This window comes from Nannospalax galili, unplaced genomic scaffold (genome assembly GCF_000622305.1).
Source record: "Nannospalax galili isolate Female #2095 unplaced genomic scaffold, S.galili_v1.0 scaffold8, whole genome shotgun sequence".
Taxonomy (NCBI): Eukaryota; Metazoa; Chordata; class Mammalia; order Rodentia; family Spalacidae; genus Nannospalax; species Nannospalax galili.
Genome location: NW_008358318.1, coordinates 866,908 through 880,597, shown reverse-complemented (window position 1 = coordinate 880,597; position 13,690 = coordinate 866,908). Strand labels below are relative to the sequence as shown.

At 48.8% G+C, this 13,690-nt stretch overlaps 1 protein-coding gene across 4 annotated transcripts in view; it reads left to right on the top strand.

Annotated features, from left to right (window-relative positions):
• The first annotated feature begins 1,057 nt into the window (after positions 1–1,057).
• The window catches only part of Ksr1 (kinase suppressor of ras 1), a 148,380-nt gene continuing 135,747 nt past the window's right edge, over positions 1,058–13,690 (top strand). For all 4 annotated transcript variants that reach the window (XM_029557904.1, XM_008821598.3, XM_008821597.3 and 1 more), the window contains exon 1: positions 1,058–1,495. In XM_029557904.1, coding sequence (XP_029413764.1) covers positions 1,265–1,495 — 231 coding nt within the window. In that variant the 5' untranslated portion in view covers positions 1,058–1,264. The remainder of the gene's footprint in view (positions 1,496–13,690) is intronic.

The window sequence follows — 13,690 nt, the reverse complement described above, 5'->3', positions numbered from 1 at the left end:
AATACTGACTGCTTGCTTGTCACTGACTGCTTAGGTCTTATTTAGGAGATCTGAGCTTAGAAAAGAGCTAACATTTATTCATGACCGCATGTGCCAGTAGTTAATTTGGATGCTGTACACACATGACCTCCCTTTTAGGAACCCTTTGATATGGGTAGTTACCATCCCATTTGAAGTGCAGGGGAGGGGCCGGAGAAATGGCTGTGTTTAAGAGTACCTACTGCTCTTCCAGAAGACCTGAGTTTGAGTCCCAGCACCCGTGTCGGGCAGCTCCCATTCAGCACACACACACACACACACACACACACACACACACACACAATTCAGGTGCATTGAGGACAGCCATTTGTTCAAATTCATATACCAGGCAGTGGAGCAATGGAATCAGAGTCAAACGAGGTTCTCTGAACCAAAGTGTTGCCTGTGTGTCATCTGCTGGGCATAAGATGGTTACATTTATTTTGGTGCATGAATAGGACTTAGAAGAAGGTCCTTTTCCTTGCCTGCACACTGACATTGGTATAGACCGTTCAGGCTCAAGTTGACAATTCAGAGTCAAGCGTTATGTGAACTAGATGACTGATGGTGTTCTTGTTTGTTTTTGGTAGTGCTGGGGATTGAACTCAGGATCTTGTGTGTGCTAGGCAAGTGCTCTGCCACTGGGCTGCATCCTTAGCCTGAGAAAATCCCTTAAATCCGAACCCACACATGGCGGCTTTTAAATTAGCATAAAAATTTGGAACCCTCAATATCCCCACTTTCCACTGGCCACTTGCCCCACTCCATTCACGCGTAGTCGGAAGTCATTAGAAGGATTGTGGAGGATGCGGGTAATGAAGGTGAAGGGGGCGGGGGGGATGAGGCTCCCAAGACCACTGTGCACTGCGGTTTATCAATTAGAGCCGAGCAACGACCTCTTGGGAACCAGGCGGGGCCAGAGCGCGGGCGGGGCCCCGAGGGCGCGGGCCAGGAGGCAGAAGCGCGGCGCGGACTACAAGTCCCAGCATGCCCGGCGGCCCTGATCCGGCCCCCGCTACCACTTAAAGGCTGGGGAACCGAAGCCGTCGGGTCGTGGAGGCTTTCGCTTTGCCGCCCTGGCTTGGCGGCTGGAGGAGCGTATTCGGCAGCTGGCTCTCTAGGCTCCGGGCTCCGGCGGCGCCGAGGGGCGCTGCTTGTCCCGCCCTCCCGGCTCGGGGCTTCCCTGCTGAGGCGCCCGCGCCCCCGGGCTCCCAGCCTCGGCCCCCCGCGGCCCCGATGCCGAGGCATGGATAGAACGGCGCTGCGCGCTTCGGCGATGGGGGAGAAGAAGGAGGGCTGCGGCGGGGGGGCGGCGGCGGCCGCGGATGGGGGCGCAGGGGCCGCGGCCAGCCGGGCGCTGCAGCAGTGCGGCCAGCTCCAGAAGCTCATAGACATCTCCATCGGCAGCTTGCGCGGGCTGCGCACCAAGTGCGCGGTGTCCAACGACCTCACCCAGCAGGAGATCCGGACCCTGGAGGTAAGGGGGCCGCGGCGTTGGAGGGTCTGGGACCAGGCAGGGCTCGGGGAACCGCCCCCGTGCTTTTCTTCCGGAGTTGCATCCTGGAGGAGCCGGAGTCTCCAGGCTGGAGTCTTCCTCCCTTGCCTGAGCTCGGTGATGCGGCAGCGTGGGACCCAGAACCAGCAATCACCTTGGGCAGGATTTGGGGGAGGGGGTTTAATCGATCCAGACTCGAGCACCCGCGTGCGGGGTAGGATGCGCGCGGACATCCCCCTGCAACCCTCTCTCTGCTCCCACCCCATTTCCAGGGTCTGCAGTACTCTTTGTCCCACTTAGTCACGCGCTCGATTGAAATTTCTCGGTGTGCTTGAGCCCACTGATGGGGGGAAGTCCCCTGAAGTGTGAGCGCAGGCCCGTGGCACTGCTTTTCTCTCACGCCCCGCTCTCCTTGTCCTTTCCTTACCTCCAGGTATTGTCTGCCGCTTTGCAAAAGTGTTTGCTGAAACTGCATTTTTGCTGTACAGGCGTTTGGGGTGCTTTCCTTTCGCGATGTCACAGTGGTTCACTGCTCAAAATGTAATTACCCACTGACTTCCCCACTTCCCCTGAACATTGGGCTTTGGACTAGGAAAGATTTTACTGGGGAAGGGAATTTGGTGAGAAGACACTACTTAAGGGGGTTGCTGAAGGAGATGGCTTGGACTGCAGTGAAGAAATAAGATATGTGAGCTCTCTTCTCTCAAATTATATAGCTGGGAAGTGCAGTATTAAAAGGATGGAAGGATTTGGAAGAACCAACCAGAATGGGTGGTTAGGATCTCAGGAGAGGGAGCTCCTTCTCCCTTTACACAATGGAGGGAAACTAGTACCTTCCCAACTTGGTTTTGTCCAGGGACTGGAAGCCTTTCAAAGTCTAGGGGCCAATTAATAGCTGTTCTCTCCAGAAGAAGGAAGGGCCTCTCCCAACCTTGTGCCACATCTGGGCTTCTGAAGGTCTGGGGATGTTCTGTTTTATTAGATCTGTGATTCTACACACACACACACACACACACACACACACACACACCACTGCTAATTGCATCTGCCAGCTGTCATAGGGCCAGCCTGTGATTGCCATAATTATTATAAGACCAGTCCTCCCTCTCACCACAAGCCTGAATCCTTGTTTGATCCGAAATGCTCAGGGTGGCTCTCCCTAGTTTTATTTTCTTAAAAGCTATGAAGCCAGGGACATTGGAAGACTGTCCAACTGGTGCTGGCTCTTATTATTATTATTTTTTTATTACAGTTGCTATAGCAGGACTGACTAGGACTTTGCTTAAAAAACAAACCAACAAAGCCCTGCAATAAGCCCTTCTGCATGTGGATTTCTTGAACACAGTTGAGTGTGTGTGTCCCTGGCAAAGTTCAGTTTTGAAGCTGAAACAATAGGGGGCTGTGTGGCTTAGTTCTGGAAGGAGGGGTCGTGGTCCAGCAATGTGTATCTGCTTGGGCTGCTGTGTAGTTGGGCTGAGAGAATGTCCTCTGTGTTGGCCTCTGTGGCTCATCCCCATGTCCTCTGAAGTGCTCCTGGCTCCCAGGGTGTGTGGAGAATGGCTTACTTGTTATTCTCTGCTAATGGCTATTTGTCCTCCAGGTACCTTGACTTCCAGAGTTGCACATTTTGACAAAAATGTAGCATCTGGTTACCCCAAAGCCTCCAGCTGTTGAGACCTCTGAGCTGGTTAGGCAGGAGTGCTTTGCCTTTGAAGGCTCAAGGACCATTGCAGTGTGAACAGGATGAATGCCCTGTTCTCTGAAGTGGATTCAAGGGGTCCTTCTGCACCTTGAAAAGACAGTACATCAGTTGCTGTTTCAGATCGGAGCTGGTTCCCCTGAACTGCTACCAGCTAGTTTGGGTGAATCACTTCATCTCTGGAGCCTTAGCTACCCCATCTGCTTAGCAAGAGGTTGGAACAACTCCCTGAGGGCTGTCTCTCAAAAGCTCTACATTCTGTGGTTTAGTGATGGAGGCTCAGTTCAGTTGAGTTAGACATTTGTGTATCCTATTCTATGTAGGTGTTCCTGTTTAAGAACAGTTCTAAGACCCAGATGTACTGCACTGATAGTGTAAGAGATGCGTTTACTACAGTGAGCAACTCTTGACCATAGGAGTGCTGTAGTGAACAGAAAGCCCATACAGATCAAGTACACATTGGTCCTGGTTTTGTCTAGATGACCTTGGGTAAGCCCGACAGACTTCACCTGTCAAACTGCCCATCTGTAAAATGGGGGTGGATTGCTTACAGCTGCAGTGTTTCACGGAGTCAGCATCTGCCCTGCTATCAAGAGCCTACCTGTAATCTTTCCATGGTGGGGGCTCAGTGATAATTCATGTACAGAGCACCTTTAGAAGAAGGAGCAAATATAGCTGGCTCTGATTTCCTACAGGTGACAAACCACAGAGGCTGGGTCAGGGCAGTCCACCCCAGCAGCATGTGGAAAGGCAGCTCGGGACAGTCTCAGTGTCTCTTTGGTTTCAGAGACTGTGCTTGCAACCTTGAGTTTCTGATTTTTTTTTTTTTTTTTTTTTTTTTTTTTTGTCTTTTTGAGACAGGGTCTCCCTGTAGCCCCAGCTGTCCTGGAACTCACTATGTAGACTAGGCTGGCTTTGAACTCACAGAGATCTGCCTGCCTCTGCCTCCCAAGTGCTGGGATTAAAGGTGTGCACCACCACACCCGGCTGATTTTTCTTTTTTTTTAATTTTTGAGGCAGGTCTCATTATGTAGCCCTGGTTGCCCTGAAACTCAGTGTGTAGACCAGGCTGGTCTTGAACTCATGGTGATTCTCCTGTCTCTCTGTCACTCAAGTTTTAGGATTATAGGTGTCTGGCTAGAGATCTCGGCTTACATAACTATATCAACTTCTGGCAGAATCTCAGGAGGCTCAGCCCACTTTGGCCCTCTTAGTTCTTGGTGGGAGCAACAGCCTGTCAGATGTCCCTGGGGGACCCTGGCCAGGGGCAGGCTGTTTGTGAAGATCTAAGGTTGTGATGGTGTGTGGGCTGTTAATGGCCTTGCTCTGTGGAGTAGTTCAGCTTGGGTTGAAAAGGGAGTTAAGGGCTGGAGAGATGGCTCAGCGGTTAAGAGCACTGGCTGCTCTTGCCGATTCCCAGCACCCTCGTAGCAGCTAACAATTATCCGTAACTCCAGTTTCAGGGAATCTGATGCCCTCTTCTCACCTCCAAGGGCATTGCACAACATGGGTGGACTTTACACACACATGTAGGCAATACACTCATGCACATAAAATTAAAATAATAGATTTTTTAAAAAAGGAAAGGGAGTTAAAAAGGGTAGCTGAGTGTGGTGGTGCACGCCTGTAGTCCCAGCACTCAGGAGGCAGAAGCAGGCAGATCTCTGTGAGTTCAAGGCCAGCCTGGTCTACATAGTGAGTTCCAGGACAGCTGGGGCTACAGGGAGACCCTGCTTCAAAAAGACAAAAAAAAAAAAAAAAAAAAAAAAAAAAGGGTGGGAGATATAGCTCAATGGTAGAGCACTCTCCCAGTATGCTTAGGGCCCTGGGTTCAACCCCCACCCCCCATACTACATTTTGAAAAATGAGAAAGGAGCCAAGGCTTAATGTTCATGTCCTACCTGCCCAGCAGTGTGCCGTCCTCTCTTCAGTCTCTTGGGGTTTCCTGGAGCTCCACCTTTTTCATCACACACATTTTCCTTATCTAAATGGAGAGGGCAGGGGACACAGCGGGAAGCCAGATGCAGGGCTGTGTCATTGGGTAGAACCTGGTTCCCTGTCTACCTCAGGCCCTCTAGGGGTCTGACAACTCTGTGAGGCAAGTGGGGGTGTTGTCACTTTCCAGCTGTGCTTGTGGAGGGAACTTCTGTGCCTGGCATTGGGGAGCTGGTAGTGAGCAAAAGCCAATGCTCACGCCTCTTGCCTCACTCACTTTTTGGGTACTTTGTAAGATGTGCTTTCCTGCCATTGCTCTAGCACCTTCCAGAAAGAGACTCCATCTGGACTCCCTACTTTGTGTAAGGGAGCAGGGTCACCCAAAGGGCCTTGCTCATGAGGCCTTGCTGGGGAGAGGATAATGGGAGTTGTTGAGGGGACAGTCTCTTCACTTTGCCACTTCCCTGAGCAGGTGCCCTGGAGCAAGAGGTGCCCTGAAGAGAGAGGCCTTGCTGTGCCTGGGAAGACAGAGAGGCCTGACCCTTACCCAGTGGACTGGGCAGAGGTCAGAGCCTGCTGTGAGGATTTGGCACCCACCACCTGGCCTCTGGAAGCATCCGGAGGATGTGTTCACTGGCCAGGCCTTCTTCCATCACTAATAATGGGCTTATAGTAGTCTTACCTGGTGGCTGTCTTGACTGGGGAAGGTGGGGTGCCCTCCTGGTGTTTGAATACAAGGGGCACTTTCAGTCTGAAGGAATCACCAGGCTGGGGCACAACAGGGCCTTCATTACTAGAGCTGGCAGAGAGTGTCAGAGTGGGCCTTGTGTTAGGAATCTCATAGAGTCATTTTTGATCAGTCTGACCTACTGGTTCCATAGGAAATATTCCTGAGTCTTGGTGACGTCTGTCAAATCAGCCAGCCTGGTTTTCTTTTCCAGAATCAGGTACTCTCTGGAGAGTGACATTTCTCTGCTTTAGCATTTTTCTTTCTTTGGTTTTTTTCTTTTTCTTTTCTTTTTTGAGACAGGGTCTCACTACGAAGCCCTTGCTGGCCTCGAACTCATATCTGCTTCTGCCTTCCAATTGCTGGTATTAAAGGCATGCACCACTGAACCTTCTCTGCCTCGGTTTTAACCCTTTGTCTGACAGACTCCAGTTTTCACTGTAGAGACACAGAGCTGAGGCCCAGTCTCTTTTTGGTGTCCACTTTCACCTGGGCTACTTTTATCCTGGACAGATCCACTTCCCAAGAGTGCTTCCGAGGACGTGCTGGTTTGCAAAGGCTGTGAGCCAGGGAGGGCAGGGCTGCTCGGGGGAGGCCTTATCACATCTGCACCTAGGACCTGGAGGCTGGGCTTGCTGTCTGGGGAAGGGATGGAACACCTCCTACCCTCAGGGTTGTTCCTTCTCCCCACAGACACCTGGCTTGGCTCATGATCCTGGGAAGCAGCATTCCATACCAGATGTTTCCGTTTGCCTGCTGGCTGTGGTCCAGAGAGGGACCATGCATAAAGGTTCTAGCCTGTGGTGACAGTGTCTGCAGTGGTGTGGAGAGGTAGCAAAGTGTTCTTAAGCTGTTATTTAACAATTAAAAAAAAAATTGTTTTGCGATAGGGTCTCCCTGCAGCTGGCCTGGAACTCACAGAGATCTGCCTGCCTCTGCCTTCAAAGTGCTGGGATTAAAGGTGTGTACCACCATGCCTGGCTAAAGTTTTTTTTTTTTTATTGCATCTATATCTATCTATCTATCTATCTATCTATCTATCTATCTATCTATCATCTATCTATCATCATCAATCAATCATCTGTGTGTGTATGTTTGTGTGTACTATGGCATGCATGTTGAAGTCAGAGGACAATTTGTTCTTTCTTCTACTAGATGGGTTCTGGGGATTGAACTCAGGCCGTCAGGCTTGGCTGCAAGTGTTTTTTACCCTCTGAGCAATCTTGCCAGCTCCCTAAACTGTGCTTAAAAAGTATGTCCTTGGGCCTGGAGAGATGGCTCAGTAGTTAAGAACGCTGTTTTTGCAGAAGACCTGGGTTTGAATCCCAGCACCCACATGGCAGCCAACAACTGACTGTAACTCCAGTTCCAGGGGATCCGACAGCCTCTTCTGTCTTCCTTGGGCCTTGCACGACACAGGTGCACTTACCTACATGCAGGCATAACACTCATACACATAAAATAAAAATAATAAATAAAATATTTTTAAAAAGTCCTTGTAGGACAGGCCGTCTGGTCTTTTTTACATTTGGTTCAAAGGGAAGCTGCACAGATGTGTCTGGGATTGTGGGAGTGCCCTCTGCAAAAAGGGTCCACATGTATGAGGAACATTTTTGAACATGCTCTGTATCTGCTAGGCCCTTGGCATATGCTGTCTCACTGAACATTTACGGCAACCTCTGAGGTTTCATTCCCAGTTTGAAGCTGAAGCAGTCAGGGCTTAGAGAGCTGGAGAGCCTGAGTTAGTAGGTAGTTGAACCTGGGTTGACTGATCCTGAACTTGCATCCCCCGTGCTGAGGTGACAGACTTGTGCCACCATACCCTGGTCTTGAGAACTCATGTTGCAACCTTTGCAGCTGCCTCTAGAAACCATGGTGTTGCAGAGGGGTTGGTTAAAGTCATGACTACTGACACCAAAGAAAATGGCCAATAAGAAAAAAGACTGATCCAGGTACATAGGATGGCTCAGTTCCAGCCAGTTGGACTGATGAGTGGTCACCTCATGTAGTCTGTGAGTTTGAGTGGTGGGTGGCTTCCCCGGGTCCAGCCCAGCACATCCCCACACACAGGGCACCGTCAACAGTCAGTGAGGCAACCAGCCCTGTACTGGTTTCATTCTGAGAAATGAGAAGCCACCTAGAGATCACTTACTCATAATTTTTTAAATGGCTACCTGCCTGTTCTTTCTGAGCAATGCCTGAGATAAGGAATATGTTCTTTAACTTGCTGCTTTTAATTGAAATGTTTAAGATGTGTATTAAATGTTCCCTCTGCAAAAGAAAAACATGAGGCTAGATAATAACAAAGTCACCTATGATGCCACCTGTCAGAGTTAATCCCTGGAGCCATGTTGCTGAATCCTCTAAGCTTTTTATTGTGCACATGCACGGGAGGGTACATACATGTGTTTGTGGAGTATGCCACGTGCGCCTTGTAAGTGTCTTCTGTCACAACACTATCAGCAACTGCATTGTGTGCTCATACCAGACATTCCATTAACCAGATCCTAATTCCCAATGTGGACTTATTTGGACTTTTGTTTTTTGTCATGCTGAAGTGTCTTCCTATAAGTGGGATTTTGCTGGGTCGTAATGTATAAATACATTTGGTGCCTGTTCATTAATTTTTTTTTTTGTAAACAAAAATATTTTAAAAATTACTTGTATTTATGTGTGTATGTGGGGTGCCTGTATGGAGGCCAGAGGACAACTGTGGGAGTTGGTTCTTTTCTTCCACCTTGTGAGTCCTGGGAATTGATCTCAGGTCATTAGGCTTGATGGCAAGCACCTTTACCCAAGCTGAGTACCTGTTAGGGAGAATTAACAGAGCGGTTAGTAGAAGAGCACTGAGCTGAGAGTCATACCCTTGGGTGAGACGTGATAACCCCTTGAACCTGGTCTGCTGATGGGGTGCGTGTAGACCAGTTGCTTTCTGTGCTTCTGTGTCTGAGGGACCCTAAGGGTTGGGTGGGTTCTTGGAGGCTGTCTGAAGTGTCTCTGTGGGCCAGACTGAGCCTGAATGAACTATCTTTTCTTTTTGCACACCACATCTAGGCAGAATGGACTCTCTTAAATCTTTGGCCCTAACTGTGTTCTTTCAAAGCTCCCCCTTCCACTGAGAGCTGCTCTGCAAACCTTTCCTCTGTGGAGCCTGGAGCTTGTCTGAAAACTCATGCAGATGTGACATTTATCTCATTCATTGTTGGTTCCACTGTCAAGATAATGCTGAGACAGACCTGTAATCTCAGCATTCACAGAGACCAGACTGTCTCAAGTTCAAGGCCAGCCTGGACTCTGGGGTACATAGTGGGTTCCACGCTAGCCTGTAGCTATAAGGTGAGGCACTGTCTCAGCCTCTTCCTTGTGGCCTGCCCACTTTTCTGAGTTATGCAGAAAAGCCTAACTTCACTTTTTCTTTCTCTTTTTCCGGATACTGGCCAAAAGCCTAAGCATGCTTTCCTGGACACCCTGGGCTATCTCACTTGCTCTCTGACCCTCCCCCCACAATGTGGCTGCTTGCCAAACTCCACTGCTGAACCGGCCTGCTTTCATGAAGGCATGGCTTTTTGTCTTTCTCTTCTTATCCCTCACCTCCCGGCAGCTGCCAGGATTTACAGCTTATTGTTTTTCTTTCAAATTCTAATAAAATTGTCCCTAGCTTAAAAAAGAAGATACAGATTCTTTCTAGTTACTTCCAGAAGGCGAAACTTTTCCATCCATGTCCTTTTTGGCTTCTCCTATTCTAGGACCCAGGTGGAGATGCAGGGGTCACCCTGGGGCCAGCTGTTGAGATGAAAAAAATACATTCTCTGTCATTTATTCCCAATCCAGACAGCCGCCACTGCCACGTTTCCAACTGATGTATTTGTGCACGTCTGCCTGCGTTTTCTCCTTTGTGGTGTTGGTGGGCAGCAGTGTTCTAACTGGGCAGATTGCCCAGTTGAAGCTACCCTGCTTGCATGCTGTTTTTCTCTCCCTTTTTATTTTTCTGCCCTCTGAATAAGGGCAAGGATGGGCTAACATTTGTGTTCATAATTTTGAGAAAAAATGGAGAATAAAATATGCAGTATGGGATCCAGCCAGTTCTGACTAGGAAAAATGCCTTTCCATATAGCAGTCTACAGACTCCTATTGGGGGCATATTGATTGGGAGGGTTTTGCTTTCCCCAGATGTGAGGTAAACTGCTTATGGGCATGTGAGTGTGTGGGGGTAAGGACCCTCTACCTTTGTGCATCTGGAGACTTTGAGTCCCAGCTTAGCAAATTCATTTGGGTTTATTTTGTTTTATTAATTTTTAAAAAGACAGTCTGTAAATAGCCTCTCTATTTAACCCTAACTGCCTGGGAGCTTGCTATGTAGACCAGGCTGGCCTCTAGTTTACAGCAGTCCTCCTGCCTCCTGCCTCTGTCTCCTCAAGTGCTGGGATTACAGGTTTGCATCCCCGTAGCCAGTGCACACAGAGTTTTACTGGAAAGAAAAAAGAAGTTGGAGGTTTTTTTCCTGGACAGGGTCTTGCAGACTCCTGCCCAACTAAGCATGGGGTTCTTTGAATGTCTTAATTTAGCTTTTCCCATACTGGAAGATGCTCCTTTAAGAGAGGGTTTCAAGTAGGATTGTATTGTATCAGTCCTCCAGAAACCTCTGAGGCTGGGGATTTGCTTTAAAAGCCCTGAAAGCCCTGCAGCAAGGCTTCTGAAAGGATTCACCCAGAGGTAACCCCTGCCAACCCCCTAGAACATAGTTGAGGAATTACTTCAGTCTTGAGTAGAGACAGAGACAAATGCTGTAGGCCCAGGTTGAGCCACTGTTCTTTTTATTCCGGGTGTTTTATAAACCAGGGTCCCATTTGAGTTTGAAGGTAGAATTGGGTGGGTTGAGAAAAAGCCTAGCCCTAGTAATTAGCTAGTGGAAGAAGTGACTCTTTGTTGAGGGAGGTACTTTTACTTGGTGGCAGGGGGGTCTCCTGGGTACTTATTCCTTCCAGCGAGAGGAACAACCAGAGGTCTGCCTGCCTGGGCATCCTGCCTCCTCCCATTCTAGGCCCACTCCTTCCCTGGATCCGTAGTAAGACCGAAAACAAAGCGAAGAGAAACGCAGATGTCTGTGGGTGTGTTTGAGCCTGGGGCTGGAGGGGAGGGGAAGGGCTGGGCTGCAGACAAGGAATGCTTTTTAAAACAAAAAAGGAAACGCTGGCTCTGAAGGAGAGGAAAGGAAGCCGCTTCCTGTTGCTGGTGGTGGCTTTCTGTGAGGGAGGCGGAGCTCTTTCTGTCCCCTAGGCCCTAGAAGCTGACTGGAGCAGCTCTGGGTTGCTCAAACCACGGCTCCTTCTTAGCTGCCTGAGGTTTCAGAATTACAGTGCTGGCTACACCCCACTTCATCCTCCACAGATCACCAAGTCAAATGGATGTGTGGTTTCCAAAATACCCCTCAATACCTGTTACAAAATGGATGTGTCATCATAGCTGACATTTTACTGCTTGCTTCCCCTCTCCTGGCCTCCTAGCCCAGAGCTTTCTCTCACATGCACTTCTCACACCAAGCATATGTGGTAGGTCCTCCCATCATCCTCTTTTACAGATGAAGAAACTGAGGTACAGAGTTGACTTGACTGGAGCCGCACAGTTAAGGAGTTACAGAGCTGCCTCTTGAACCTGGACAGACTTTTTATTATTATTTTTGAGATACAGTCTCATACAGCCCAGGCTAACTTCACACTTAAAATGTAACTGAGGATGACTTTGAACTCTTGATGCTCCTGCCTCCCTCTCCCAAGTGTTAGGGTTATTATAGGCCTGTGCTAGGAGGAGCCTTTGCTTTTATACACACACCATATAGAGGAGAGATAATTTTAAAGCCATGACATTTCATCTCTTGTCCCCAAAGTAATATATATATATATATATATATATATATATATATATATATATATTTATAAGGAGATCCCATAGGATCTCCTGGAATTTTAGTTATAGAGGGTTGCTAGCTGCCATATAGGTGCTGGGAAGCCTGCTTTGGGGAAGCCTGCTTTGAGGAAGCCTGCTTGTGAAGTGGTGACTATGGGCAATTGGTCTCAGGGAAGCAGAGACCTATGGAGGTTTTGACCTCCAGGCAGAGCTTTGCCTAGACTAGGAATACTCTATCCTGTGACCCCCACCCCCCGTGCTTGCCCTGCTCTGCCTCTGCTCTAGTGTGGTCTTCTCAGCAGTGGGGTGACTTCTGTGTTCTTCTACTGCTACCTCTGCCTAAGACCCAGGTCCGAAGTCATACTGAGTGTGACCTGCCTGCTGTCCACTCTCCTCCATGGCTCTGGCATCTTTTACTGTTCCTTTCCCCACATCATGGGATGGATGAGTGTGTGGACGTGCACACTTATTGAACGCCTGTCTGCCTGTGTGGGCCCCTGGGAAGGGGTGACTTGAAGCAATGGGTGGATGCTTGTAGGAGAGTTCATCTCGGGGGTTCCAGCCTTCCAGGATCCAGTACTCAGAAGGGGCTTCTTGCCCTTGCAGGTCATGGTGCAGCCAGTTCTTCCCGCATGCTGTCTTTGGTCCTTACTTTCTGCTGTATTCTCCACTGTGCTTCAGTTGCTGTGTCACGTTTGCTGGCTGTTAGATGTCCGGGCTTGGTCTCTCTAGCACAATCATGATGATTTATGGGAAGCAGCCAGTCGGAGAGGAAAGGCATGCAGTGAGGACACAGGGTGTGCATGGGCTGTGGGGCCAGCGTGACACTTCACTTCCTAACTCTCCCTTGCTAACTCTGACCTTAGGCAAGTTCCTCAGCCCTCTGCACAGTGTTCTCTGTAGATAAGGGGAAGACAGATACTATTTTGGACACTTGGGGAGACCTTCACCAAGATACAGAAGGTGTGCCGAACAGAACCTGGTCATTAAGAAGAAATTCAACAGACGTACACATTTTCTTGCTTAGCATTAATTAATCCATCTTTTTGCAGTCCTGGGGATTGAACCCAGAGCCTCACACATGATAGGAAAGCACTCTACCACTAAATACATTAGGGATTCAGTGCTTTTTAAATCTTGGGACAGCGGGACAGTGTGGTGGTGCATGCCTGTAGTCCCAGCACTTGGGAGGCAGAGGCAGGCGGATCTCTGTGAGTCCAAGGCCAGCCTGGTCTACATAGTGAGTTCCAGGACAGCTGGGGCTACAGGGAGACCCTGTCTCAAAAAGACAAAAAAAAAAAAATCTTGACAGCCTCATTAAGTTGCTTAGGCTGACCTTCAGCTTACTTTGTAGCCCAGGTAGGCAAGTTCTCTTCCTGCCTCAGCCTCTAGAGTAACTAAAATCACAGGCCTGAACCACCAGGCCCAGCTGCTGTTTAGCATGATTTTAAAACACTCTGTTCTCTTCTGTTCTGTCATTTTAATTGCTGTGTGATACTGTGTGTGGTAAATGAGTTGTGATTTTCCAGAGCGTTTCCCCTGCTATTGGACATTTCGGTTGTTTCCAGAATTCTCTTATAAATACTGTGACTGGAATAATCTTTATACAGGCACTTCTTTTGTTCCTGTTCTGAATTCATCCCTTAGGATAATTCCCAGGAGTGGAATTCTTGGGTTAGACCACCTGGGATCTCTCTCTTTCTCTCTCTCTCTCTCTCTCTCTCTCTCTCTCTCTCTCCTTCTCTCTGGGATTATGGGCATGTGCCACCTTTCTAGTTTCCTACTTTGTTTTCTAATCTCTTTGTTGGTATTTGTGCCTTACTTCCTATCCCCTTCTCTGAGAACATTTTTTTTTTTTTTTTTTTTTTGCCTTGTTAGATCGCTCTCCAGCTTGCATTTGCTTTTGATTTCT